At 41.9% G+C, this 27,407-nt stretch overlaps 1 protein-coding gene across 7 annotated transcripts in view; it reads left to right on the top strand.

Moving 5' to 3' along the window:
• The window catches only part of LOC104586227 (acyl-CoA-binding domain-containing protein 4-like), a 57,662-nt gene that overhangs the window by 4,919 nt on the left and 25,336 nt on the right, over positions 1-27,407 (top strand). For all 7 annotated transcript variants that reach the window (XM_088886452.1, XM_088886456.1, XM_088886455.1 and 4 more), the window contains exons 9-13: positions 23,296-23,435; positions 23,646-23,772; positions 23,911-24,025; positions 24,817-24,905; positions 27,295-27,378. In XM_088886452.1, coding sequence (XP_088742578.1) covers positions 23,296-23,435; positions 23,646-23,772; positions 23,911-24,025; positions 24,817-24,905; positions 27,295-27,378 — 555 coding nt within the window. The remainder of the gene's footprint in view (positions 1-23,295; positions 23,436-23,645; positions 23,773-23,910; positions 24,026-24,816; positions 24,906-27,294; positions 27,379-27,407) is intronic.

The raw sequence follows: 27,407 nt of genomic DNA, 5'->3' as shown, positions 1-27,407 counted from the left end.
GTAGGAGATTTGTAGCAGAGAGGAGGAAGAACTCTAGAGGAAGGTTTGTGGCTTTGTTGGAGTTTTTTGGGGAAGGAAAAAAACAAATGGTTTGTTTCCCTGAAGGAAAGTTGGGGATTGGATGGAAAGAAGTGTCAACCGTTTTAAAGGACTTCTTTGGCCGAGAGGGATTTGGAGAAGGTAGCAGCTTTGAGAAGGAAGAATAGTTACAAGTAGTGAATGGAGTTGGTGGAGCTAGAAAACAAGAGTTCCAGAAAGAGGTGTTAGACAGTTTTGTATGCCCTTAGCTTCAATCAGTTTTGATGTACTTTTGATATTTAATGTAAATAAATAAAGTATATGTTTGATTCATGTTGTGTGGTATGCTTCTGTGTAAGACCCTAAAACTGGACACTTAATGAGACTTGTGTTAGTTTTAAATGTTCACAGCCGTTGGATAAATCTGGGGAGATTTATCCTGCCAAGGCTGACACTGGTGTGCTGCCAACTGTTGGGGTGGCTTGTCTCAGCCGCCAGGGTGAGACCCAAGGCACACGCAGTGTAGGATTACTTGAACCCTTGAACCGAACCAGAATTTCAGTATTGCCCTGGACCTTGGAGATTGATGGGCAAAACTGGAAAGTTACACCTGACCCCTAGACCCGATTATGGTACTGCCCTAGGTGTCGGATTGGGCTGTCTTGATATGCCAATCAGTGAGATCCTTAGCGGGGGTCAAAACCTGGGTATGTTGGGACAGTTTGAGAATTCATCTGAGTGGGTGATCATAGTGACAGAATCAGCCCCTTTGTCGGACAAAGGTAATGATCGGGGATGCACTCTCTCTGATGGAAACCAAACTGCCGGCAGTTGATTTCAATCGTTGGAATTTTGTTTTGCAAAATTTATATATATGATATATGTACTTATGTACGATTTCAAAATGTTTGCAAACGGTTTTAATTCCCGGGATCCATGTGAGTAGAGAGTGCAACACTGTTCCTTGCAGCCGAGGGAGAGGTCCTCTCTTGTCGGGCAGTGCTTGATCATTATGGATAATACCTGATGGGCTAATCTTGCATCTGCCCACAGTCCCTGGGTTTTTATAAGATGGCTTGGCCCAGGGACCGCTTAGTGTAAGTGTTGGGCCCATAGGGTCCATGTGATGGGCTCAGGGGGTTCACTGGGCTTTCCAGTGAATTCGGCTAGGCCTTGTAACAGAGGTTGGGGCGAACCCATGTGGCTGATGTGTAGATCAATGCTTGGGTCCCACGCCATACAAAGAAGACCAACTGGGCAGCAGTTTGGAAGACTATTGAGCACTTAATACATATTGGGCCTAAATCCCACTTCGATCTGGGCTGATTTGATCAGTCACTTAAGGGGGCGGATCTGAGATTAGGTTAAGCCCAAAAGCTTATCTAATCTGCAAATAAGATTAAGAGGAGTCCTAATCCAAATACAAATTTGGATAAGGGCAACTCCTAATATGATTAGGAGACTTACTTAATCACTAAGAAAGAGGAGGAAAACCCTAATTTCGAATTACTTGAATTCGAACCCTAGGTGTTTTTAGCAGAACATTCTGCATTCTTGAGATAAGATCTCAGATAACCCTAGAGAAGAAAATAGCAATTCGCCACCTTCTTCTCTAGCATTCTTCTCCAGCAGCCGCCGCCACCACCTTTTTTGCCAGTTCGAGTTCTCAGTTAGAGAAAATCAAGAAAGGTTCTTGATTGTTCGTGTGGTGCTCACAATCTTTCATCGAGTTCTTCAGAAGAACCTGGTTCGTGGGACGAACACTGCTGGTTCGGCTCCATCATCATTGTGTCATCTTCAGTGGGAGCTGATCTTGGATCTTCTTTGGGCGTGAATACCAACGTTGGGAGATACTGCTTCTCTGGATCAGGTATAATCCCTCCCTTCTCTCTTGGTTCAAATTTGGTCTGGTTTGGTTCAAGTAGGATCCTTGAATTTTGATTCTAAAATCAGGGAATGCGATTCTAGTTGGAAGAAAGGTAGGAAATTTTTGAAATTCGCCCACCCATTCCGCATCCCTTTTGGCGTCCATAAGATGGATCCTACCATTCTTTCAAGAGGTTGCAAGTGTACAAATTCTGGGTAAAGCAGCAAAAGATTGCAGAATAGTTTGCAATGAACTCAAGAATGAGTGGGAGAAAAAGTTTATAGTAACTTCTACAGTACTTCCGAAAAACTGGAGGACAGTTGCAGAAGAGTTATTAAAGAAGTTAAACTTGAACTGTACTGTCATCTTAACCCCCTTTGAGTCTTGTAAGGCCTTGCTTGAGGTAGTTGGAGAGGAGTTATAGCTATATGCTTTGTGTTGTAAATTGCACTCAGCTTCTGTATCTATCACAAAATGGACCCCTCATTCAAACTCTAAGGATCTGCATGCAAGGGACAAAGTAATAGTTCGGATATTGGGTCTGCCGTTTCATCTTTGGACCTCAAAGGTGTTTGATTCTATAGCTGCTCTGTGTAAGGCAAGATTGGAAGGTTCCTTTGTGGAAGACCTCCATTCAGTTGCAATTTGCTTGAGTAATGTGCATCTGGAAGATATCCCTCATTCAGTAAAGTTGATGGTTGATGGAGTGTTCTATGTAGCCTGGCTGGTTACAACCATTGAAGTTGCCTTGTGGAGTGAGGGGAAAAGGAAGGAGGATGAGAAGGTTGAAGAAGAAAGGCTATGTGGAAGTGAGGGATTGGTGTATTCAAATTTGGCTTACACTTATACTAAAATGGTATTTTGGGAAAGGATAACTCAAAAGGAAAGTTACCAGCAACCAAAGGGAAAGAGCCATTAGGAGAAGAGGAAAAGGTGGTGAGCTACAGGTTTTATGCTCAGGTTCTGACAGAAAGAGGGAGTAGGGAGAAGGCTATTCGACAGGTTTCACCAAATAAGAGTGGTTCTAGTCAAGGTGGAGAGAAAGGACTGAAACATTCTTTAAAAAAGCAAGGGGGTAAGGTGGTAAGAGTAGAGGGACACGTGGGCACAAGTAGAGAGGGAACTTGTCTTAGCTATAGGGAAAGTTGTTCTAATGGGCCTAAAGAGGGCAGGTGGGGTGGGTCCAAGTGGGCACAAGGGATTATTGCAGCCCAGAAGAGGGCAGTTGGGGTGGGCCAAGTCATTTCAAAGGTTGATTGTCAACAGGTCCTTAAAGGAGTGTTTGGGTCTGGCCCAGCCAGCCCACTTAAAATTAAGTCATGTGACCACTTAAGTGGTCACGTGGGCCAACTAAAGGGACAGATGATGGACTAACTTTGGTCCATCATCTTCTCCAATTCGAAGGGACGCAGGGAGGGGAGGTCCTGGGAGTTTCAGCTCATTGCAATGGAGACTTGTGTCAGCGCCGGAGCTAGGCTCGCCGGAAAGACGTAATCCAAGAAACAAGAGAGCCGGTTTAATAGAGGGTGTAGTAAAGGAGGACGATTTTCTGGAACTCAGTGAGGAAGATTCTGAGTTTGACGAATCTGAAACTTCAAGTATTGGGAGTGTTCGGCCAGAGAAATCCCTTGGGTTTCGAGGGGATGAAAGTTTTGACACAGAGCTGCTTTTCTTGGGGGAAGATGAAGGCAAAAAAGATGACGGTGAAACTGTTATCATCACCTCTGAAGCTGCCTTGGAGGTGGGTAGGGAAAAGGAGATGCCAACCAGCCTGGGTATTGAACACTGCCCGGGGGATCCAGAAGCTATCTCGAGGTCTCAACAGGTGCAGGGTGTATTGCAGTTTTGGTTTCTAACTGTTCTTCTGAGCAAAGTAGGGGTGTAACCAGTAAGGGGGCACCGATTTCTCAAGTTCAGCCGCCCATTCAACTTCAGTCTAACACCGAACCTCCGGAAACCGGTTCTTGTAGGTTTTGTCCCAAGACAAAAACTTTCTTTGGAAGTCCTTCAACAAAACCATCCTCTCCAGGTATGTTAATCTTTGATTTTAAGAATACTAATGAGCCTTCTATGAGTGCAACAGATTTCATCCAGACCCTTCCATTGTCTGCCACAATCCAGCAGGTTCCGGTTAGAGACAAGGAAGAAGGGTTTAATGGAGGGAGTATGGAAGCTGAATGGAAGGCACAAGGTGATAAAATTTGGGATTTAGTCTGTGATTCCTTTGAGGAGCTGACTAGAAGGGATGTAGAAGTTGGATACATTCAAGAAGACTTGAATCTACAGGAGGCTAGCTAGAGAAAAGGGAAGGAAAGGAATGAGGGTGAGGGAATGGGGAAGCCACCGATGAATCAAGTGGCTAAAGAGATGGGCCTAAAACTGAAAGAAGTAGTGAGTGTCATAGCGTATTCCAAAAAGAAGGGGAAGAAGGAAAAAGATTGTCCAAGAAAGAGGAAGCTTTCGGAGGTAGAAAGATTAAAATCAAATGTGGCAGTGGACTTAGAGTTCAGTACAAGGGGGGAAAGAAGGAAAGGAACCAAGTAAGGGATGGTGGTGTCTAGGGTGGAAATTTAAATAATCCAATGAAGATACTGAGCTGGAATGTCAGAGGGTTGGGTAGTGCTAGGAAAAGGAGGGTAATAAAGGATTTGATTAGAAAGGAAAACCCGGATATAGTCTTGCTTCAAGAAACAAAAGTGGCAGTTTGGGATAGGAAATGGGTAAGAAGTGTGTGGTGTTCTAGAGGAGTAGGGTGGTCTTTTCTGCCGTCCTGCGGGGCTTTGAGAGGTTTAGTGATTTTGTGGAGGAAAGAGATAGTGGAGCCAATGGAAGAGCTAATAGGTCGGTTTACGGTTTCTTTGAAATTTAAGGGTGTGGGAGAAGAGTTTACCTGGGTGATGATGAATGTCTATGGCTCGAATAGATATGGAGAGAGAGGCGAAATGTGGGAAGAGCTCTATGATATAAGGGGTTTGTGGGAGGGTCCGTGGTGTTTAGGTGGGGATTTTAACGTGATTAGGTTTACAAATGAGACCAATAACCCCAATCAAGCGATCACAATTAGCATGAGGAGATTCAATGAGTTTATTAATGAGTGTGGTTTGTTAGAAATCCCCCTCTAGCAAGTTGTCTTCACTTGGTCCAACCTACAATCTAACCTGAGATGCTCTAAGCTAGATAGGTTCATCTTTAGTTCAGATTGGGGAGAGCATTGGTTAGGTCTATTAGCTAGGGCCTTGCCAAGAGTCACTTCAGACCATTGGCCGATAAGCTTTGGAACTAGGAATTTTCTGAGTGGGCCTAAACCTTTCAGATTTGAAAATATGTGGTTAACACATCCGGACTTTACCCAAAAGGTCAAAGAGTGGTGGAGTGAAGAAGTGGTGGGTACCCTTGGGAGGGGTGTCAAATTTAACAGGAAAATTCAAAGGCTAAAATGTAAAATTAAAGAGTGGAACAGGGAGCATTTCAGAAGAGTGGAGGAGAAGAAATTAAGTGTTATTTCCCAGATTAAACCTTTGGATGAAAAAGGACACAACTCTCTCTCAGAAGAAGAAAGGACCTTAAGATGGAATTTGAAGAAGGAATTGGAAGAGATAGTGCTAAGGGAAGAGATGTGTTGGAGACAAAAATCAAAGCATTAATGGATTAAGGAAGGGGATGGTAATACTAAATTTTTCCATGCAATCGCTAATGGAAGGAGAAAAAACTTTGTGGAAAAGTTAGAGATTAATGGCGAAGTAGTGGATGATCAAGAGGAGATTGCTAATGTTTTCACAAATCATTTCAAGGCAGTTTACAAAAGACAGGGGGATGTGAGGCTTGGAGTGGATGGGTTAGAGTGGCCTAGATTGGACTCAGAGGTGGCAAATCAGTTGGAAAAGGAGTTTGAATTGGAAGAAATAAAGGGAGTCGTGTTTGCAATGGATAGATCTAAAGCTCCTGGACCCGATGGTTTCACTATGGCTTTCTTTCAAGATTGTTGGGATATCATCAAGTTAGATTTGTTGGCAGTATTTGAGGAGTTTGCGGAGGCTCACTTTATAAGTCCAGGGATCAACTCCACCTTCCTGGTTTTGATCCCTAAAAAGGGAGAGGCTGTTCAACCGAAAGACTTTAGACCCATCAGTCCAGTGACTAGCATTTATAAAATTTTGACCAAAGTGTTATCGTTAAGGTTAAAATCAGCCCTGCCAACTTTAATAAGCCAACCACAAGGGGCCTTTATTCAAGGTAGATAGATCATAGATCAAATCTTGATAGCAAATGAATGTGTGGAGGACTTCAAGAGAAGGGGGAAGAAAGGTTTTGTATGTAAACTGGACTTGGAGTGTAGAGAACACTGATGTGGGCCCCACAGCTGTGGTCTCACACCACTGTGTTTGTAGGACAGTATGTGTAATTATTTGTTTCAGTTATGGTAATGTCAGTTGGGGTCAGTTTGTTATCTCAGTTGTTATTTATTTCAGTTTTTATTTACTTTATTTGTCATGTAAGTACTAAGGGCAGATCTGTCCTTTTCTCTATGTACTGAACATAACCTATAAATACGAAGAGAGTGGCGGCGGCAGATGTGTTAGAATCTGTCCCTTCTTTCAAACCTTCGTGTTCTCCTGTTCCTCTTCTCTCTTTTCTCCTTCCTCTCACTTTTCTTCTACTTTTCTTAACCTAAAATCTATTAGGGTTCAAGGCTGATTGCAGTCTTGATTTTCTACTTGGTATCAGAGCCTATCTAGGGCTTTTCATGTGTGTCTAGTCCAGCCGACCACATGAGAACCAGCTAGGGCTGGAAGCTTATGAAGCAGTATTCGTCGGCTGATTCTTGGAGATTACCAGGAGAGTTTCGCAGCTGTTGAGGACTTGCCACGGCTTGCAGAGTGTTGGTAATCAGGAAGAAGCAGCGAAGGCTAGGGTTCAGGCAACCCTGGAAGGCAGCGAACAACATTCTTTGAGTAAGTTTTATTTAGTTTCCAGAGACTGCTATCAGTCGAGATAGGTTGGACCTATCTAGAAGGAGAGGCCGAACTGTTTTAGGGTTTTTCTCTCTAATCTAGGGTTTGACTGTTGGGCCGAACCCTCTTTATCTTCTTGGAGGTGATCAGTTTTAGGGTTTCACATTGACCCTACGACAGGTCCTAACTGTACGGACTGCTTGGAAAGTGCGGCTGAGCACTTATTTCAGACCTACGATTAAAACCCTAATTCTGCTCCAGCATCTCAGATTGCTCTCTAAGCTGGTTTCAGACCTATTTTTGGCTTCGAGCTCTTCTAGGGGATAAAAACTTGTACGGACTGCTTGGTACTGTGATTGCCAATTGGTTTCAGATCAGACCTGCACTAGTTCATGCATATACCGTGATTACAGATTGGCTTCAAATCAGACCTGCATTGATTCTATACTGTTTTCTGATTGTGATCGACTGTCCAAGTGCTGTTTTCTGGTGTAGTGACTCTAACAGTTTGTAGCTACTGATTCTTGACCAAAGATGGAGTTTAAAAATCAGGGAGAAAGTAGTTTTGGGAACAACAGTTATGGTAGTGTATCTGAAACTGGGTTTCAGATTACAACTGTGAGATTTGATGGGTCAAATTACTTGGAATGGGCCCAATCAGCCATGATGGCTATTGGGGGAAGGGGAAAACTGGGTTACCTCTTGGGAGATGTGAAAGAACCTTCCAAGGAGGACCCAATGTACACCAAGTGGGTTCAAGAGAACTATTTGGTTATGGCATGGCTGTGTAATTCTACGCAACCACATATCAGTCGAAATTACTTATGGGCAAAGACAGCCAAGGAGATATGGGATGTTGTGAAAGAAACCTATTCCCAACCCCTTAATGTTGCCAGAGCCTATGAACTGAAGTGTGAGGTGAACATTCTTAAACAAGGAGAGAAGCCAGTTTCTGTCTACTTCTCTACCTTGAAATCCTTGTGGCATGAGATTGACCATCTAGAGACCCTTGAGTGGGAGAGTCCCAAAGATGCACAGACTCACAGAAAGCAAGTTGAGACAAATAGGGTGTTTGAGTTTCTGGCTGGCTTGAATTCAGAATATGACTGTGCGGCAACAGATACTGACCAGAGATAGTGTGACCCTCTCTCAAACATACTCCCTGGTGCATAGTGAAGAGACCAGGAGGAAAGTCATTATGCAACCTCAACCCCCTTCCCCAGCCCTGACAGCTGTTAAACCTAAGTCAGGGGGTGATCCAGAAAGGGACATGAAGAAGGAAGATAAACGAGACCTGGTATGTGAGCATTGCAAGAAACCCAAGCACACAAAAGATACTTATTGGAAGCTACATCCTCATTTGGTCCCAGCAAAACTAAGAAATAAGAAGGGTAATGCTCATGTGGCTGTGAACACTGATTCAGCATCCTCATCAGGCACAAAAGGCACATCCCTAGAGACCTTAGCCGCGGTTCGGGCTGCTCTCATACAGTTGGAAAAGGAAGTTGGGAGTTCAGCTCAGCCATCTCAGTCACCATCAGCTCTTGCCATATCTGCATTTGCACATTCAGGTACTCGAGCCTCAGCTTACCATGCTTCAGCTCCAGGTAATACTGAACACTGTTGGGTAATAGATTTAGGTGCATCTGGCAATATGACTAGCTTGCCATCATTGTTCACTACTTATCACTTGTTCTCCGACAGAGGTAGAGTATCCATTGCTGATGGCTCTCTTGTTCCCATTTTGGGCAAGGGTGACATCAAATGGGATCTATCTGCTTGGAGAAAGTTCTCGTTGGGAAGAGCCAGTGGATAAGAAGTCCTTTGTTTCTCAGTTTGTGAGTCCAGTTATGCTTTGGCATAATCGATTAGGTCATTTGTCTTTCCGGTCCTTGAAGAGTCTGTTTCCTGCTTTATTTGAGTCTGTTGAGTTGTCAAAGTTGAGGTGTGAGAGTTGTGAGTTTGCCAAACATTGTAGAACTTCTTATTCTTTGAGTAATAAAATGAGTAATTATTCTTTTGATATTGTGCATATTGATGTTTAGGGGCCATATCACATCTCTTCTATGGGTGGGTACAGATATTTTCTGTTGTTTGTTGATGACCATACCCGGTTTTCTTGGGTCTATCTTATGCGTTCTCGGGATGAGGTTCTTGCTCTGACCCAAAACTTCCATCAGATGATTCTCACTCAGTTTGGGGCGAAAATCAAAGTTCTTAGATCTGATAATGCAAAGGAATACTTTGCTAAGCCATTGACCTCCTGCCTCCTTAGCCATGGAGTTATTCACCAGAGCACTTGCCCTCATACACTGCAGCAGAACGGGGTTGCCGAAAGGAAGAATAGGCACATCTTGGAGGTGGCTAGAAGCATTATGTTTACCTCCAATGTACCTATTCGCTTCTGGGGTGATGCTATCCTCACGGCAGTATATCTCATTAATCGGGTTCCTTCCCGGGTTCTTGATATGAAAACCCCTTTTTCCCTTCTATACCCAGATGAGGAGTTGTTCACCGTTCCCCTTAAAACCTTTGGTTGTACCTGTTTCGTTCAGCTTCTCGGGCCCCATCATTCCAAGTTTGAACTTAAGGCCTCTAAATGCATTTTCCTTGGTTATGCACAGACTTAAAAGGGTTATTGCTGCTATGATCCTGTTTCAGGGAAAAGGTTTGTCTCCATGGATGTCACCTTCTTTGAGGAGACACCCTATTATCCGAGGGTTTCTCCTCAGGGAGAGAGCAGTGAGAGTGGGATTTTGAGTCTCTTTCCTCAGGGGGAGCGCAGTGAGAGTGGGATTTTGAGTCTCTTTCCTCAGGGGGAGTGCAGTGAGAGTGGGAGTGGGGCTGTTCCTTTACCTATTCCACTGGGTGATGAAGGTTGTAGTGGTGAGGGTGGTCAGAGAGCAATGCAGGCAGGTTGATCCTAGTCATCGGCAGTCCAGGATAGCTCCAGTTCCTTCTGCGGCTCCAGATCCAGGTATTACAGTCCCAGAGCCCACTGAGACACCTTCCACTGTTGCCACTTCCCCTCCTGTGGATGACCTTGATCTCCCTATTGTCGTCCGCAAAGGGAAACGACATTGCACCACATCTACAACTCACTGCATTTCACAGTTTTTATCCTATGATCGCCTATCTCCCTCCTACCGGTCCAAACTCACTTCCATTGCCAATGTCCCTATTCCAAGAACAGTGCAAGAAGCCTTATCAGTTCCAGAGTGGAAAGATGCAATGCAAGTCGAAATGGATGCCCTATTGAAAAATAATACTTGGGCACTGGTTGACCTACCCAAAGGAAAGAAACCGGTTGGATGTAGATGGGTATTCACTGTGAAGCATAATGTTGATGGCTCCATTGAAAGGTACAAAGCCCGGCTGGTTGCAAAGGGGTTCACCCAGACTTATGGTATAGACTACTTGGAGACCTTTGCCCCAGTAGCCAAGATGACCACCATCCGTGTTTTGTTATCCCTTGCAGCAAATCATTCTTGGCCCTTGTTCTAGATGGATGTTAAAAATGCTTTTCTGAATGGAGACTTACAGGAAGAGGTCTACATGTAGTTGCCTCCTAGATTCTATGATACAGAGACAGGTAAGAAGGTTTGCCGACTGAACAAGGCATTGTATGGTTTGAAGCAGTCACCTAGAGCCTGGTTTGATAGATTCAGATTAGCCCTTGGAAAGTTCGGTTATGTACAGGCCCAGTCAGATCATACACTGTTCATTAAGAGGGTAGACTCCTCTCTGACCCTGCTTGCTGTATATGTGGATGATATTGTAGTGACAGGAAATGATAGTGGTGAGATTGAGTCCCTCAAACAGCTCCTTCATCAAGAGTTTGAGGTGAAAGATCTTGGTACACTACGGTATTTTTTGGGTATTGAGGTTGCTAGATCTAAACAGGGGATCTTTATCTCTCAGAGAAAATATGTTCTAGATCTGTTGGCGGAAACTGGAGAGTTAGGTGTTAAGCCTGCTGATACACCCATTGAACAGAATCACAAGATTAGTGCAAAGGGCGGGGAGCCTTTTGAAGACAAAGTTATGTTCCAACGGTTGGTTGGAAGGCTCCTATATCTCTGCCTCACTCGGCCATATATCAATTATGCAGTTAGTGTTGTCAGCCAGTACATGCATTCCCCTAGAACTTCTCATCTCCTTGCAGCAAAGAGAATATTAGCATACTTGAAGAGATGCCCGGGTAGAGGTATACTGCTCAAGAACAATAATCACATGAAGGTGGAGGTCTATATAGATGCCGATTGGGCTGAGAGTGCTGATGATAGGAGGTCTACCTCTGGATATTGTGCCCTTGTGGGAGGTAACCTTGTCTCTTGGAGGAGTAAGAAGAAGAGTGTTGTTTCCCGCTCTAGTGCTGAAGCGGAATACAGGTCAATGGCTAACGGAGTGGCTGAAATCCTATGGCTGAGGTCACTACTTGAAGAGTTGGGTATTGGCTATGAGAAGCCCTTGATGTTGTATTGTGATAATCAGGCAGCTATTAATATAGCCCACAACCCAGTGCAGCATGACAGAATTAAACATATTGAAGTTGATCGACATTTTGTGCGAGAGAGGCATCACAAGAAGTGTGTCTCTCGTATATCACATCTAATATGGAGCTCGCGGATATCCTCACCAAGGCTGTACCAAGGAAGAAGTTAGAGGCAGACCTATCCAAGTTGGGAATGATAAATATCTACTCCCAACTTGAGGGGGAGTGTAGAGAACACTGATGTGGGCCCCACAGCTGTGGTCCCCACTGTGTTCGTAGGACAGTATGTGTAATTATTTGTTTCAGTCATGGTAGTGTCAGTTGGGGTCAGTTTGTTATCTCAGTTGTTATTTATTTCAATTTTTAGTTACTTTATTTGTCATGTAAGTACTAAGGGCAGATCTGTCCTTTTCTCTATGTACTGAACATAACCTATAAATACTAAGAGAGTGGCGGTGGCAGATGTGTTAGAATCTGTCCCTTCTTTCAAACCTTTGTGTTCTCCTGTTCCTCTTCTCTCTTTTCTCCTTCCTCTCACTTTTCTTCTACTTTTCTTAACCTAAAATCTATTAGGGTTCAAGGCTGATTGCAGTCTTGATTTTCTACTTGGAGAAAGCGTATGACATGGTTGATTGGTCTTTTCTGTTGGAAGTCCTGAGGAATTTTGGGTTTGGAGAGAAATGGTGTGGCTGGGTTGAGGCTTGTTTAAAAACTTGCCATTTTTCAGTTTTAGTTAACGGAGTGGTTAGAGACTTCTTTCTAGCCTCTAGAGGGTTGAGACAAGGGGATCCTCTTTCTCCTTTCCTTTTCACCTTTGTAGCCGATGTATTTAGTAGGCTCATTTCGAGAGCTGATGGGTTGGATATGTTTAGAGGATGGAGGGGTAGGAAGAGAGGGTATTGTGGTGTCACACTTGCAATTTGCGGATGACACAATCATTTTTTGTGAGTCTGGAGATCCGTCAAAGGCTAGAAACTTGAAAGGAGTAATAAAGTTGTTTGAATGCGTGTCGAAGATGATGGCCAATTTTGAAAAGAGTTGTGTAGTGGGGGTAAATTTGGAGATGGAGGAATTGAGTTAGGTAGCAGAGTCCTTAGGTTGCCTTACATCTAGCTGGCCCTTGAAGTAATTGGGTATGCCTCTAGGAGATAATCCAAGAGAAGGAAGATTTTGGAATTCGATCGTAGAAAAATGCACAAAGAAGCTGGCAGTTTGGAAGAGAAACTACATTTCCCTTGGAGGTCGGATCACTTTAATTAGAGCTACTCTTGCGAACTTGCCAACTTACTTTCTATATGTCTTTAGAATGCCACAAAAGGTGATTTTGAAGGTAGAGAAAGTCATGAGGGATTTCTTGTGGGAGTCAGGGGAAGGGAGGAAGGATCATGTGGTTAGGTGGGAAATAGTGTGTAGGAGGAAGGAGCAGGGGGGATTGGGATTAGGCAATCTAAGGAAGAAAAATACAGCATTATTAGGTAAATGGCTATGGAGGTGGCCTCTAGAAAGGGAGAGACTTTGGCATAAAGTGATAAGGAGTGTGCATGGTGTTGCAGACAATGGATGGGATGCTGGTGTATCTCGGCGTGCTACGCTGAATTCCCCATGGAAGGCTATTCATAGAGTTTTGTTTTGGGAGGATGTTTGGATTGGTGACTGTGCCCTCAAGGACCTCTTTCCCTCCTTGTATTCCATCTCGTGTTTTAAAAACGAGCCAATTCAAAGGTTTGTATCGTCATCCTTTTCTTCTGGCATAAACTGGAATTTGTGTTTTAGAAGAGGTTTGAGAGATTCTGAGCTTGACCAGGTTGCTTTGCTCCTCAAAACTATTGGTTCTGTTTGCTTGGACCCTCCTTTTGTAGACTCCCGTATTTGGAAGCCATTACCTTCAGGTTCCTTTTCTTGTGCCTCTTTCTTTGCTTCCTTGTGCTCCTCTCCATTGCCTCAACCTTTTCATAACAAGGAAGTTTGGTCCAAACCTGTCCCTCCTAAAGTTGGAGCCCTTTGTTGGGAAGTCTCCCTCAGGAAAATCAACACTTTGGATGCTTTGCAAAAAAGAAGATCTAGTCTTTGTATCTCTCCTAACTGGTGCACTCTATGAAAAGCTAACGAGGAAAGTTGCTACCATATACTAATCACTTGCCCTTTTGTTGTAGGCCTTTGGGAAAAGCTTTTTGATCTTTTTGGGTGCAGGTGGATAGAACCGGTACAGATTTGCAATCTTTTCGATCCTACAACTTTCAGGTGGCCAAAGAGAAGAGGAAGAGTTTTGTGGAGGTGTGTTAGAGCTGCTTTGGTGTGGACTGTGTGGGAGGAACGAAATGCTAGAATCTTTAATGACAAGGAGAGGGATCAAACATGTATGTTAGAAAGTATCTTATGTAGGGCCATAAGTTGGGTAAAATCCTTGGATCTGTTTTCCACCTACACTTTTGATGACAAGGAGAAATTGGGAACAACTAGCTAAAAGTTCTGCAATCAGAAGCAAGCCGGTGGTGGATTGGAAGCCTCCTGATGCAGGCGTCATTAAACTAAATTTTGATGGCAGTAGTTTGGGCAACCCGGGGCCATCTGGAATAGGGGGAGTCTTCAGAAATGATGAGGGTCAGATTGTAGCTCTATTTTCTGGTCCTATAGGGTGGGGAGACTCTGTAAATGCAGAACTCCAAGCTGTGTTACAAGGAGCAGAATATGCAAGAGAGTTAGCAGTGGAGCATTTAATGATTGGAGGTGATTCCAAATTGGTTATTGGATGGCTAAAAGAACCAGAGACGGCAGTCTGGCCGTACAGGGGGGCTTTGAGAAGATTTAAGTGGCTGACTTCAAATATTTCAATCACAGTTCAATGGAAAAGAAGATCGGCAAATGGGCTGGCAGACCTTTTAGCTAAACAAGGAGTACATAGGAATCAGCTCTTTTGGGCTCAATTGTAAGCTTTATGATGTAGTTTGGAGGCTGCACCTCGCGCCTCTTTGTGGGGAATTGTATGATGAATACTTAGTTCTTTATTTAATAAAATTTTCATTATCATTATCTATCAAAAAAAAAAAAAAGAATAGCACATATTATGATTGCCTCAATGGTGTGATGAATCTCAAGTTACTTGTATGGACTATGGAGACACTAAACCAAATATGAGGGTTCTTGTTAGAAAACAAGTTCACTAGACTTGACCCATTAATAGAATAGGTACATGGAGTCTTTTGTCGATAATTGATTCTATCATCACAGTTGTGTAGAGAATCCTTAGACCTGAGGCATCATGGATACCACAATATGGGATTTATCACTCTCCATTTTTTGTGAAGATAAGGAAAAAAATTTATTAAGGAGAAAGAGAGGAATACAAACAGTGATAAGAAATCACCACAAACAGAACAAACAATACAACAACAAATCAAACCTGAACTAGCAAAACCTCGAGAACTCCACTCCCATCCCAAACACCCAAATGACTACAAGATGACCCAAAACTTAACACCCAACTCACCAACTAGATACCTAGCCTGACAGACCTCTCAAACTGAACCTTCATCCCAAAAAGAAATAGAACTCACTCACCCCAAATCTGCTACAGCAGCATTAGAATCCTCTTTCTTTTTCTTGAGACCTCTGTTTGTTTTCTTGACCCTCTTGTTGATTCCAACCCCAAATAGGCCTCCTTTCAATCTAGCAAACACCTTCAAAGATTTGTTGAATTTTTGATACTTAAATCTTTTAATTGCATTAGGATAATCCTCACTGATCTTTTTATCACCATTACTCTTATTCACCCTTTCATGCTCCAACACTGTGTTCTTCTCAAAAGCTTGCTCTGCCGCTATTTTATTCTCTGCTAGACCCTTGTTTTGTTTACTTCAATCTCTTCACTTCCTTTTTATTTTTGATTGGAAACAGTAACTTTCATTCATTCTTTAAGAAACTTAGCACAACTGTCACCTTCAAAAAACAAGGTGACCCCTCCACAGATTACAAACAGGCCCAAAAAAGGTTCTGCCTACTAACTCCTTGCTTTGCTAAAGTAGCAATTGGCTGATCTCCTACTCCATTTAGACCTGACTTCAAGCTCCCTTGTTAGTTGCATAATCTCCCTTACAGGTTGTCTAAGGGACCAGGCGCCTAAGCTGTTTGTTTGCATCCAACCTATTACCAGTTTCGAGTCTCCCTCCACTTCCAACTGCTGAAAACCCAGCTGTTTAGCCAGCTTGAGCCCTTGTAGGAGTGCCAAAACTTCTGCCCTAAGAGAGTCCCCCAGTCCTATCGGGCCAGAATAAAGGGCCAGGACATTTCCTCCCCCATCTCTAAAGACACCCCCAATTCCAAAGGGGCCTGGATTACCTATAGAACTGCCATCAAAGTTTAACTTGACATCCAAAGATAATGGGAGCGACCAGTCCTCTTGAATAGCTGAAGAGGGGCAGGAAGAAGCTGCTACCGCACTCCACCCTCTAATTAAGTCGTCTACAGAGAAGTCCTTGAACAGATCCAGCGATTTCAGCCAATGTATGATCTTGATGGTGATCCCTTCTATGACTTCATGTGCTGATTTTTCTTTCCCTTGAAAGATTCTGTTATTTCTCTCCCACACTGCCCAAACAATTGCTGCCCTCGTTGCTCTCCACATTACCCTCCCTCTTTTCTTTGACTAACGAAAAAAGCTAGATTCAAAAAGATCCACCACGCTTGTAGGAGGAACCCACCTACACCCAAAGAGAGAGGAAAACCAATCCCAAATAAGAGTATCAAAAGGACAAGATATTAGTAGATGATTTACCATCTCACCACTCTTCAAGCAAAGGCTACAAACATGAGGGGATAAGAACCAATTCGGTCTTTTTTCCTGAAGCAAGTCCAAAGTGTTGATTTTTGGAGAACCACTTCCCAACAAAAAGCCCTCACCTTTGGAGGTACATGAGCACTCCACACTTCTTTTATAGGAAAAGAGTAAACTAAATTGGAAGAGTGCACTAAAGCATTGAAGAAAGAAGAGCATGAAAAACAACCGGAGGACTCTTCAGACCAAATTCTATTATCAGGACAAGAATGATCCAAAAACACTAAATTTAAAAGGGAGAAAAGATCATCTGCCAACCCTATTTCTGACTCCCTCAACCCTCTCCTGAACCCTAAATCCCACGCCTCATTAGAAACACGAAAGGTAGAGATGACTTTAAATTTGTTCAAGGACAAGGAGTAGAGGGCCGGGTACCTATCCTTAAGAGGCTGATCCCCAACCCAATCTCTTCACTTCCTTTCTTTTCCTCTGCTTCCTTATAAAGGCCCTTCTTTCTCTGCTTCTCCCCCAATCTAATCTCCTCATCACTTGCAGCCTTCCTTGGGATTTTCTCTTCCTTTTCCCCTTCCTCTCCTTCCAACCTCTCCATAGTTCCCTCCCTTCTGTCAATGTGAACTAATCCAGACCCTTCCCTGAATCCTTTGGCCAACCATTCCAATACCTTGTTGTCAAGAGAAAGTTGTGGCATTCCAATCCCATCCGCTTCTTCCTTTTCATTTGATTCCTCCTCCACTCCCTGAGAACCGGTATTCAAATTCCTACTTGCACCAATTCTCTCATCTTCCCAACAAGCACAGGTGGGGGAAGATGAAAGACCCACAATGGTATTCGTTGTCACCCCTCCCAACCCAATCACGTGCCCCTTCCAAACGAGCATTACAGATGCAGGCCACAGACTTGAACTGTTTTTCCTTCTAGAGGTGAAAAGGAAGCCTATCAATCTTACGACGAATTCTTCCATTCCTATATTTTTTGTGTTTGCAATAGGACACCACTTCGATATTGTGAAAGCAACCTCCTCCATCTGAAAGTTCATTGCTGCAATCTCGATGTTATCCTCAATCATTTCGACCAAGGCCTTCTTATTCTCTAAGGGAGTGATAATTATTGCCTCTTCCACCTTCAATTCCCATAAAATTTCTTCTGTAAATTTTTTCCAATTTTCTGGTTGAAAATAAGTTTCCACCACATTTCTTTGCCATTCCTTCTTATAACCGGAAAGTACCATCTTACCACTCCTAATCCTTTTCCCCCTAACCATAAAATTTTCTTCTTCCCACCTCACCATTTTAAACGGCTTAGGCCTGGACACCGCCATCGAAGCATCATGAAGCTGGCCCGAGACATCACTTTCCCCCTCTGAGCTACGGGCTAGAAACTCTTGCAAAACCAAAACCACTTCTTTCCAATCTTCACCATTCCTACCTTCAAGAAAACATACAAGTTGCTTCTTCCCTCTCCCAAAGAATTCCGTCAGAGCAATGAACCTTCCTTTTTTTATTTTTTCTTCTTTCTGCTTGATATTCTTTATGACCTTCATATTACAGACTTTTCCCAAACAATTCCTCACTTGAATATACAGTCTCTTGTACAAAACTATGAAACCATTCAATTACCTCACCTCCAACCAACATCACCATTGCGAAGCCATTCTCCCTAATTTTCAAAGTAGCCTTCTAAATCTCATCTCCTCAAACCACAAGCTCTTGGCATCAACCTTCAAAAGCCTTCTAAGCATTGCAATCTCCGCAAAGTAGTCTCTTTTGCAGGCTTTGAATCACATAATGAAAGAATCTTCTTCCACAGAGCTGATATCCCATATTCTTTTCATCCACCTGATAGAGAATCCTCTAGTATAGAATGTCATTCATGGTTTGCTTTCCCATAGTAACCCATCTCCACTCTCCATGAGGAGAGGGAATGTCCTATGCAGTTGGATTTGATGTGACTCAGAAGTCCTTGACCAAGGCAACATGGTTTGTGGAAAGATTTCCAAGTGTCACCATATGATTCATCATCAATCCAATGGAACATATGATTGAACCAAATAGGTTTGACATAATCACCATGATCTTCTACACTTTCGAGACATTGTATGATAGCAAGATTCTACTACATGGTAACTATAGATGGAAATGTTCAATCCGCCAAGTTCATGCTATCGGGGTAGTCATGACATAGTAGTTTAGCCCTATGAATAATGACCCATGACTTGTGGAAGCCCTATGAATAATGACCCATTATTCACATTCAAGGGAGAATTAAAAAGGATTTTAATTTAATTCATCTGGAAGGAGTTGGGATGTTGAAGTAGTTTAGCACCATTTGCCACTACTTGATAGTGTTGAACCTAAGAGATCACACACATTAAGGGGCAAAATGCAGACAAAGTATGAGGGAGGGTGCTCACTAAGAGGAGTCTTAGTGTAGGGACCTCTTTATAATTAAAGGGGACCTAATTGTAATTAGGAGAGAACTTATGAGATAAGTTCTTCTAATAGGAAAAGGAGGACAACTCTATAAAAGTTAAGAAGGGGGCAGCCCTAGGGTCATATAACACACTCTTCTGCTAAACCAAACCCTAATTACAGTTTGTTAGCACATTCTTGGAGCTGCCTAACCCTCTCCTCTTTCTCTTTCCCTCTTGGATTGAATCTAAAGAAGGATTTTGGAGCTTTGTTCTGCTGTTGTTTCGTGCAGACTGCATTAGTGGCCAAACAATTGTGAGGCTGCAGATTTGAATCAAGAAAGTCTCCAAACTATCAATAGTGTAAATCAACCTACAATCAGGTATGCAATTAGATAGCTTTTCAAACTAGGGTTTTGTACACCACCATGGGTGTGATCTTGGTTATTTAAGATTCCATTAACTTTTAATTTTCTGCTGCATAAGAGCAATCGGAGCAATCGGGGATGCGTGCGGTGGTTTTCTCGAAACAGATGATTCTCCCTCTGAGCTGGCTACATGCGAATGTATTCGAATGAAGGTGAAGAAGGGAGGCTCGATTCCGGAGAAGGTGGAGATTGTTGCTGGGGAAGTTCTCTTCTCAGTTTCCATCTGGCCAGAAGTCCTTCCGTCAGTTCGGAGGTGGAAGATGGAGAGGCTCACAGAAGAGGGAACTCAAAAGGTCAGGGAGGATTCGATGGTCTCGAAGACAGTAGTCTTAGAGGATGTCAGTGAATGCTCCCCACTGCATGCTCATCCATTTAATCTTCGGGGAGGAGGATTTGTGCTGGTGAGATTGTCGGAGAAGGAAGAAGAAGAAGATTGAACCTGCAGTTCTGATAGGAACCGTTTGATCCCAATACCAACAGAGGGCCAAGATTCAAAAGTCAAGGTGGGCCTCGAGGGAAGTGCCTCTGTTTCGAAAATGGGTCTTCTTGGGGATGGTGAGTTGGTTGAATATATTAAAAATTTAATAAAAGAGTGCTTAAGAGACCTAAAAGTGTGGCTATGGAAGAGTGCTCGCTGACGACAATTAATGAGGCAAGACTTCTCTTTGAGGTTGGGGATGGTGCAGATGTGGGAGTTTCAAAGCGGGTCCAGGATTCAGATCCGGGTCAGCTAAACCCATTTACCCGGTCTAATCAGAAGCCTAGTAGAAAAATGAACCTTAGAGCTGCAAGTGAACCAAGATGGGCTGGAAGTAGACAAAGACAGTTCAATCCGGCTAGACTGGCTCCAGTTTCTTCTCTTGACCGGTTTGAACCGACATGGATCACTCAGCCTTGTTTACAGGATGGGTGGATTGGACTTGTCACTTCGAAGAATCAGGCCTCTTCTTCCCCTTAAGTAGAGCTCGGTGGCTGATTGTAGAAGATTGAACCAACCTTCCCTTTCCATGGTCCCTATGAACGAGCAGTTGCTGGAGGTGACGTCGTTGGCAGTAGTAGAAGTTGAAGATTAGTCTGCAATTAGGAGCGATACTCAGAATCAACATAGAGTGGCAGAGGAAAATGAGCTAAGTCATGTTGCGGCAGATAGGAGAGAAGAAAATGGCCAGATAGAGAGTGTGGGAAATTCAAATCTTGGGACTGATGAAGCCTGTAAGTCTAGTAGCAGCACTTTTACTTGGCTAAAGGTAGGTAACAAAAATACACATTTCTTTCACAAAGTGGCTAATGCTAGAGCTAGAGTTTCAGCTATTAAGAAGTTGACATGGAATGAGAGATGTGGTGAATCTGATTAAGAGATTAAAGCAGTTGCAACCTCTTTCTATAAAGACCTTTACAAGGAAAAGTGGAAGCTGAGGCCATTTCCCTTCAATCTCTCCTTTAGGCAACTGAGTTAGACCCAGAAAATTTGGCTTGAAAGGCCTTTTACAGAAGAGGAAGTCACTGTAGCAATTAAGAATCTTGAAGGTGGTAAAATCCCCTAGGCCGGATGGTTTCACCAATCTATTCTATTTGAAGTGCTGGGACTTTGTGAAAGAGGATGTGATGAAGGTGTTCTAGAAATTTCATGCATATGCATCTCTACAAAGAAGTCTAAATGCCACTTTGATCTCCCTTATTCCAAAAATTGAGGGGGTTGTCAATATTAGGGAGTTTAGGCCGATTAGCTTACTTCACAGTTTCTATAAAATTTTGGCGAAAGTCTTGGCAGAAAGAATGAAAGGGGTGATAGGTAATGTTATTTCAAATAATCAGAGTGCATTTATTCCAGGCAAATAGATGGTAGACTCAATTTTAGTTGCTAATGAGTTAATTGACTCAAGGAGAAGACAGGGTATTCCGGGGGTTGTTTGTAAGCTTGACATTGAGAAGGCTTATGACTGTGTCAATTGGAATTGTTTGGATAGGGTGTTGGAGTGTATGAATTTTTGCCAGAAATGGAGAAACTGGGTTAGTGTTTGCACTAAGACCTCTAAATTTTCAATCCTAATTAATGGGCAATCCATGGGTTTCTTTGGTAGTTCTTGGGGGCTGAGACAGGGAGATCCTCTGTCTCCCTTGCTGTTCATCTGTGTTATGGAAATCCTCACTCTTTTTAGTAAGAAGGCTGCAGAATCGGGATTATGGAATGGGTTTGCTATCTCTTCAGGAAAAGAGAAAGTTAATATTCTTCAGTTTGCTGATGATACCCTCTGCTTTGTGGATGCATCTCTGCCTCAGTTGGAAACAGTTCTTGGAATTTTGAGTTGGTTTGAAGTGGTTACGGGTCTCAAAGTCAATCTGAGAAAAGTAAGATCATCCCAGTGGGCCAAGTTTTAAATTTGGAGGATTGTGCACAGATAATGGCCTGCCATATGGAGCTCCTTCCGGTTAAGTATTTGGGGCTAAATGTTCCTCTTCTTCAATCTGGTGCCCAATCACTGAGAGAATGGAGAAGAGGTTGGTTCTTTGGAAGGCTAAATATTTATCTTTTGGTGGTAGGGTTACATTGATTAAGACCTCCCTGTCCAACCTCCCAACACATTTTCTTTCTCTCTTTCCAATTCCAAATAAAATTGCAAAGAGGTTGGAACAGCTTCAAAGGAACTTCTTATGGAGGGGTTGGGAGGATGAGAAGAAAATTTACATTGTTAAGTTGGAGCAAGTGTGTAAGCCTAAGGCGAAGGGTGGTTTGGGAATTAGGAAAGTGCAAGATTTCAATGCTGCTCTTCTTAGCAAATGGATATGGAGATTTGCTTATGAGAGAAATGCTTGGTGGAGGTGCCTCATTGCGGCTAAGTATGGTGTGGATTGGGGAAATTGGAAAACTCTTGATCCCCCTTTCATTTGGGGGTAGCTCTCTCTGGGCTGGTATTTCTAAGTTCAGTACTCTTTTCATGAATGGGGTCAAGTTTAAAGCTGGAAAAAGGGATAGAATTAAGTTTTGGAAGGATTCCTGGTGTGAGGAAGGTCCCTTGGCTGATGTTTTTCCCCGGCTGTTCCAAATTGCAGTGAATCAAGATTCTTCAATTGCTGATAACATTAGTACCTCTGGGGCCTCCTTTACTTGGACTCCCCTATGTAGGAGGAATTTGCTAGACTGGGAAGTGGAGGAGTATGTAGGTCTGTTGGGGCGGATTCAAAATCAGAGAATTGACATGAGTATGGAAGATGAATGGACTTGGAAGTGGAATGCAGATGGTAGCTTCACAGTTAAATCCCTTTTCCTTAAGATGTGCAGCTCAGGTCAGGAGAACTTCCCGGATGGGCAGATTTGGAACCCCATCTGTCCCTCCAAGGTTAACTTCCTGGTTTGGACAATGGTTTTGAATAAATGTTTAACTAGGGTCAACTTGGAGAGAAGGGGTGTTCAGATTCTTGATACCTCCTGTGTTTTATGCGGCATGGGTGCTGAATCTATAGATCATTTGTGCATTCACTGTCCGGTTTCCTCTTCAATCTCGGGACATTTCTTCAAGAAACTAGAGGTGTGTTGGGCTATGCCTATGTCTGTGAAGGAGCTGTTTATGAGTTGGAGATTGGAGGGTCTTAGCAAGAAAGACAGGTTTGTTTGGAATACTATTCCGCAGGCTGTTCTTTGGTCCATTTGGATGGAAAGAAACAATAGAATTTTCTATAATCAATCAAAAAGTCCAGATGAGATTGTGCAGAAAGTGGTGGGGAAGATTTGCTCCTGGGTGTCGGTGAATGAGGAGTTTAAAAGTCAGAATGTTTCTCTCCTACTTTGTACTAAATCATGGATGTTCTTGTAATCTGTTTTGGACCCAGGAAGATCTAGTTGGCCTGAGTCTTGTTGTAATCTGCTTTCTCTCTGAATAAAATTACTTTACCTTTTTCCAAAAAAAAAAAAAGATTTATAAAGAAGCCACTAGAATCTTTCAACTTCTTGCTAAGCAAGAAAATTACAAGCATAAGGATGAAGGTGTGTTTTTCACTTTTTCCATGTATTTCCTGCATGTAAAGCGACCATGCATGTTATTTATATGCATGCATCTGATAATTCCTTGTAATTTCCCATGTGCACTCTGATCTGATGCATGGAATTATCATTGCTTATTTTTTGGATAAGCATGTGTGACACCATCATTGTTGAGTTTACATGTCTTGGTGTGTTCCAATGTTGAGGGTAGAAAATGTGCATTCCTTGGTCCTGTGTTGGTTTCTCTCTGATCTTGCTGTTTGACTCCACATAACTGGATTGAATAAAGATTTGAAGTAAAGAATCTGTATTATTTCATGGTAAAATGGTGACAGTTAAAATTGATGAGGAATGTAGGTTGCTCGCAGTGGCCACACTGTGGTCAGAGCAGGTTCTGTGTTGATCCTTTTTGGGGGTGAAGATTCCAAAAGGAGGAAACTAAACGATCTTCATATGTTTGATCTGAAGTCTTTGATGTGGCTTCCTCTTCATTGCACGTAAGTTTGTCTCAGTATATAATGTCAACTGCTTGTCACTGGTTTCTAAAAAACCCTTCTTGAAGTGTTTGCAGAAGGATATATCCTCCTTGTTGGTCAATTTGGTGCTTCTCATCAAACCACCCTTCTCAATGTCACTTTCCATTTTTTATTTTGTTGTCTTAATATATTTATGTTCTTTAACTATGGAACTGTTGCATGTGTGTGCAGAGGAACAGGACCATCTGCAAGATCCAATCATGTTGCTGCTCTTTATGATGATAGAATTCTTTACATTTTTGGAGGGGCATCAAAGTCTAGGCCTCTGAATGATTTGTACTCACTTGATTTTGAAACAGTATGTAGCCTTGGGTAATTTTTTGCTTTCTATGGCAAGATTGCCTTCATAATCATTTATGTTTTTTTCTTTTAGATAGAAGCTGCATTGCCTCTTGATCTGCTATGGGGTTATAAAAAATGGATTTGATTTTATCAGATGATATGGTCAAGGATTAAGCTTCGAGGTTTCCATCCATCACCTAGAGCTGGATGCTGTGGAGTTTTATGTGGAACTAAATGGTATATTGCGGGGGGTGGAAGCAGGAAAAAACGTATGCATCAAAACTAAAGAGACATATTGTAGATTCCTTTTTGCTTTCTAAGTTCCTTAGTTTCTGTTTATTTAGTTATTATTTTTGTGACCTTTGAGGGTTGGACTTGTAGTTAGATTTTCTAATTGATTCACTTGCCTACTTTATGACTTGGCATACAGTCAACCCCCTATAACTGAGATAAAGTTTTGTGGAGTTGTTTTGTGTATGGGTTGGCTAGTTAAAAAAAGGTTGGTTTACCTTAGCATTGGCCGGCTTTATTTGGGTCTGTCTACTTTACTATGAGGAAAAGATTAAATAAATTATATGGCAACTTAATTTGAGCTCCCAAGTTGGATTATGATTTTCTAAATTCTAAAATGACCTTTGACTCTTGGAGTGATTCTTTGCCCAGGTCATGGAAGGAGTGTTCAGTTTTAGGGTTTGGCTTGGGTTGGTCAAAATCAAAGGCATTGTACCAAATTGCACCAATACAAGCAATACTTACTGATCTATATCTATTTAAGTCTATCTACCTACCTACCTATTGGGCAGAATGCAAAAGTCCTACTTACAGTGCAGAAAACAATTAATAAGTATATGAAAACTTAATTTGAGCCCAAAGCAACCTGGAAAAGTTGCATTAGGATTATCTAAATTCTAAAGTTACCTTTGAGAGTTTCTTTGCTTGTGTCATGTAAGGAGTGTTTGGTTTCTAGGGTTTGACTTGGGTTGGTCACAATCAAAGCCAGCACACCAAATTGTACTCTAATACTTACTGATTCACTCTCTCTCTCTCTCTCTCTCTACAGGACATGCGGAAACTTTTGTCTTTGATGTCCTAAAAGTTGAATGGTCTGTGGCAGTAGCATCACCTCCTTCTTGTATTACTACCAACAAAGTAAGTTATGTTGATTGATTGTTGATTGTGTTTTTATGATGCCACCATTTTCTGTTCTTTTCTGATGATTCTATGCCCCAGTATTGTCTGTCTCCATATTGTGCTTTTATGATCTATGAGGGCAGAGGTCGAATTGAACTAGGAAGTGTAGGAAGCGGGGAGCTAGGATGAGGGTGGTAAGCTAGAATGTAAGGGGTTTAAGGGACAGTAACAGGAGGGTAATAGTAAGGAATCTGATAAGGAATTACTGTCCAGGGGTAGTTCTGTTGCAGGAGACAAAGCTGGAAACATTCAATGTGGGCCTGAAGGAGGAGATATGGGGAAGGAATAGTGGGGAATGGCTGGAGTTGGATGCTGCAGGGTTATCAGGGGGACTCTGTGGAATGAAAGAAACAAAAGGATTTTTGAAGATAAATCAAAAAATTCTGAAGCTCTGGTGGCTCTAGTGGGGAGTCTAGTAGCAAATTGGGTCTGGGTGCTTCCAGACTTTAGTAGGAACAAGATTTGGGGGAGAATTTCTGGAATGTACTTAAATTTAGTCGTTGTATTTTGTGATTTTGTCTCAGTTTTGTTTCAGCTCATGTTGTTTGGTTCGGAGCTGTTTGGTTTGACAAGTTAGGTGTCACCTTGTCACCTACTAGACTGTATCTTTTTTTTTCTTTATTTAATAAAATTTTATTTTTACTCTTAAAAAAAACTAGTTTGTGTCTCCAATTTTGAATAGTTCTGATGAAAATACAATTAGAACTGGTTTTTTTTCTTTTCTTTTTTTTTTTGTGAAAGTAGACTTTAACTTGCATCATGTTGTATAATTTTGTTACTCGTCTCCATTTTCTCTGTGAAGATGATGGTAAATTAGCTGTTAGTGTCTCAGTTGCGGCCTCCAAGTTTCAGACTTTGTTTGCTTTGGCTAAATGTATTGTTAAAGTAATAGCCTATTTGAAAAGTAATGTGTCAACTTGGTCATCAATGTTTATACACTTTTATGTTAATGTAGCAGACTGCCAGTTCTTAGTCAAAGGAGTTAAATTTGTGTGTCTCCTAGGTCAATGAGGCCTTTATTCTTATTTACAATGAAAGTGTCTTTTAATTCATGGGTTTCATGTCATGTGCTGTTTGATTATCACAAATGCAGCTTGGGATATGGAGGGTTCGATAACTCAATTGGTCTAAAGTTGTGCCATAAATAGTTTTTCAGATTTAATCTACCTAGATTTAAATTTCGTGCAGTTACTTATCAAGTGTCTTCTTTGTACTTTACCCATTTTCTCTTTTATAAGGTAACTCTTGATCTGTTTCTAATCAAAAAAAGGAAAAAAAAGATACCCTATGAAGTCTAGGGCATAGAGAACAGAGCTTGGGCTGAAAGAGTGAACATATTGTTTAGATGGGTCCAAAGATCTTCCAACACTCGTTTGCATGTTGACTATATAAGGAGGTATGGGTGGATTCGAGCCGAGCCGAATACTTGGCTATTTGAGCTCGGCACGGCTCGAGCTCAACTATAAGCCAAGTTTTTTGTTTTTTTTTGAAAAATAAAAATTACATGTATAAAATTATTATTTTTTAGACAAAAAATTAAGAATTATAAAAGTTATTTACTATCATACATAAAAAATAAAAATATTATATTAAAAAATATTATTATATATAATAAAATTATTTACTATATATATTTATATATGTATGTATGTATGTATATATAATAAAAATTATTTATTTAATAATAGGCTTGCGAGCCTCATGAGTCGAGCATCATCGGGCTCGAGCTCGACTAGATTAGCAAACGAGACTATATATCGGGCTCGAATTCGGCTCGAAGCTTGGTTTAAACCGAGTCGAGCTGAGCTCGAATAGCTCGTGAAAGGCTCGGCTCGTGGCCACCCCTATAAGGAGGAGGCCTAGAATAGAGAGGGCTGTACTGGGTCTTGGCCCTTTGCATTAGGTTTTGTGGTGGTCTGGTCTGTCAACTTCAACTCTAGTTCTTGTTGTCAGGGAGGTCTTTTCTTATTTTTTATTCTCTCTTTTGTCCTCTAGTATTATTTATAGATTTTTTTTAATCTTGTTACTGATTAAGAAAAATCTGTCACCTTTAGCATCCATAAGATTCTGACTAGCTGTCACATTTTTCTTATAGTTGATTTTTTATTAGTGAAGAAATTGTATTATACTACTAGGGAGGGAGAGGATCCTTTAACCACTGTACGAAACAGTATGTATTTTGATAAGTGAAGAAATTGAATAGCTGTCACATTTTTCTTATAGTTGATATCTAATTTCATTTAATTGACTTCTTTATTATTGTTCTATTGGGCGTGCATAATTTACTTATTATCTTGGGTCCTGTAGTGCTTTTTGGCATAATTGTGCGTTAATGTTCCTTATACAGGGATTTAGCCTAGTACTTGTGCAACACAAGGAAAAGGCTTTTCTAGTTGCATTTGGGGGATCTAGAAAGGAGCCATCAAATCAGGTTGAGGAAGAGCATCTTTTCCTTTTTTT

Source organism: Nelumbo nucifera, chromosome 4 (genome assembly GCF_055504915.1).
Source record: "Nelumbo nucifera cultivar China Antique chromosome 4, China Antique-T2T, whole genome shotgun sequence".
NCBI classification, from domain to species: domain Eukaryota; kingdom Viridiplantae; phylum Streptophyta; class Magnoliopsida; order Proteales; family Nelumbonaceae; genus Nelumbo; species Nelumbo nucifera.
This window is presented reverse-complemented; position numbering and strand designations above follow the sequence as displayed.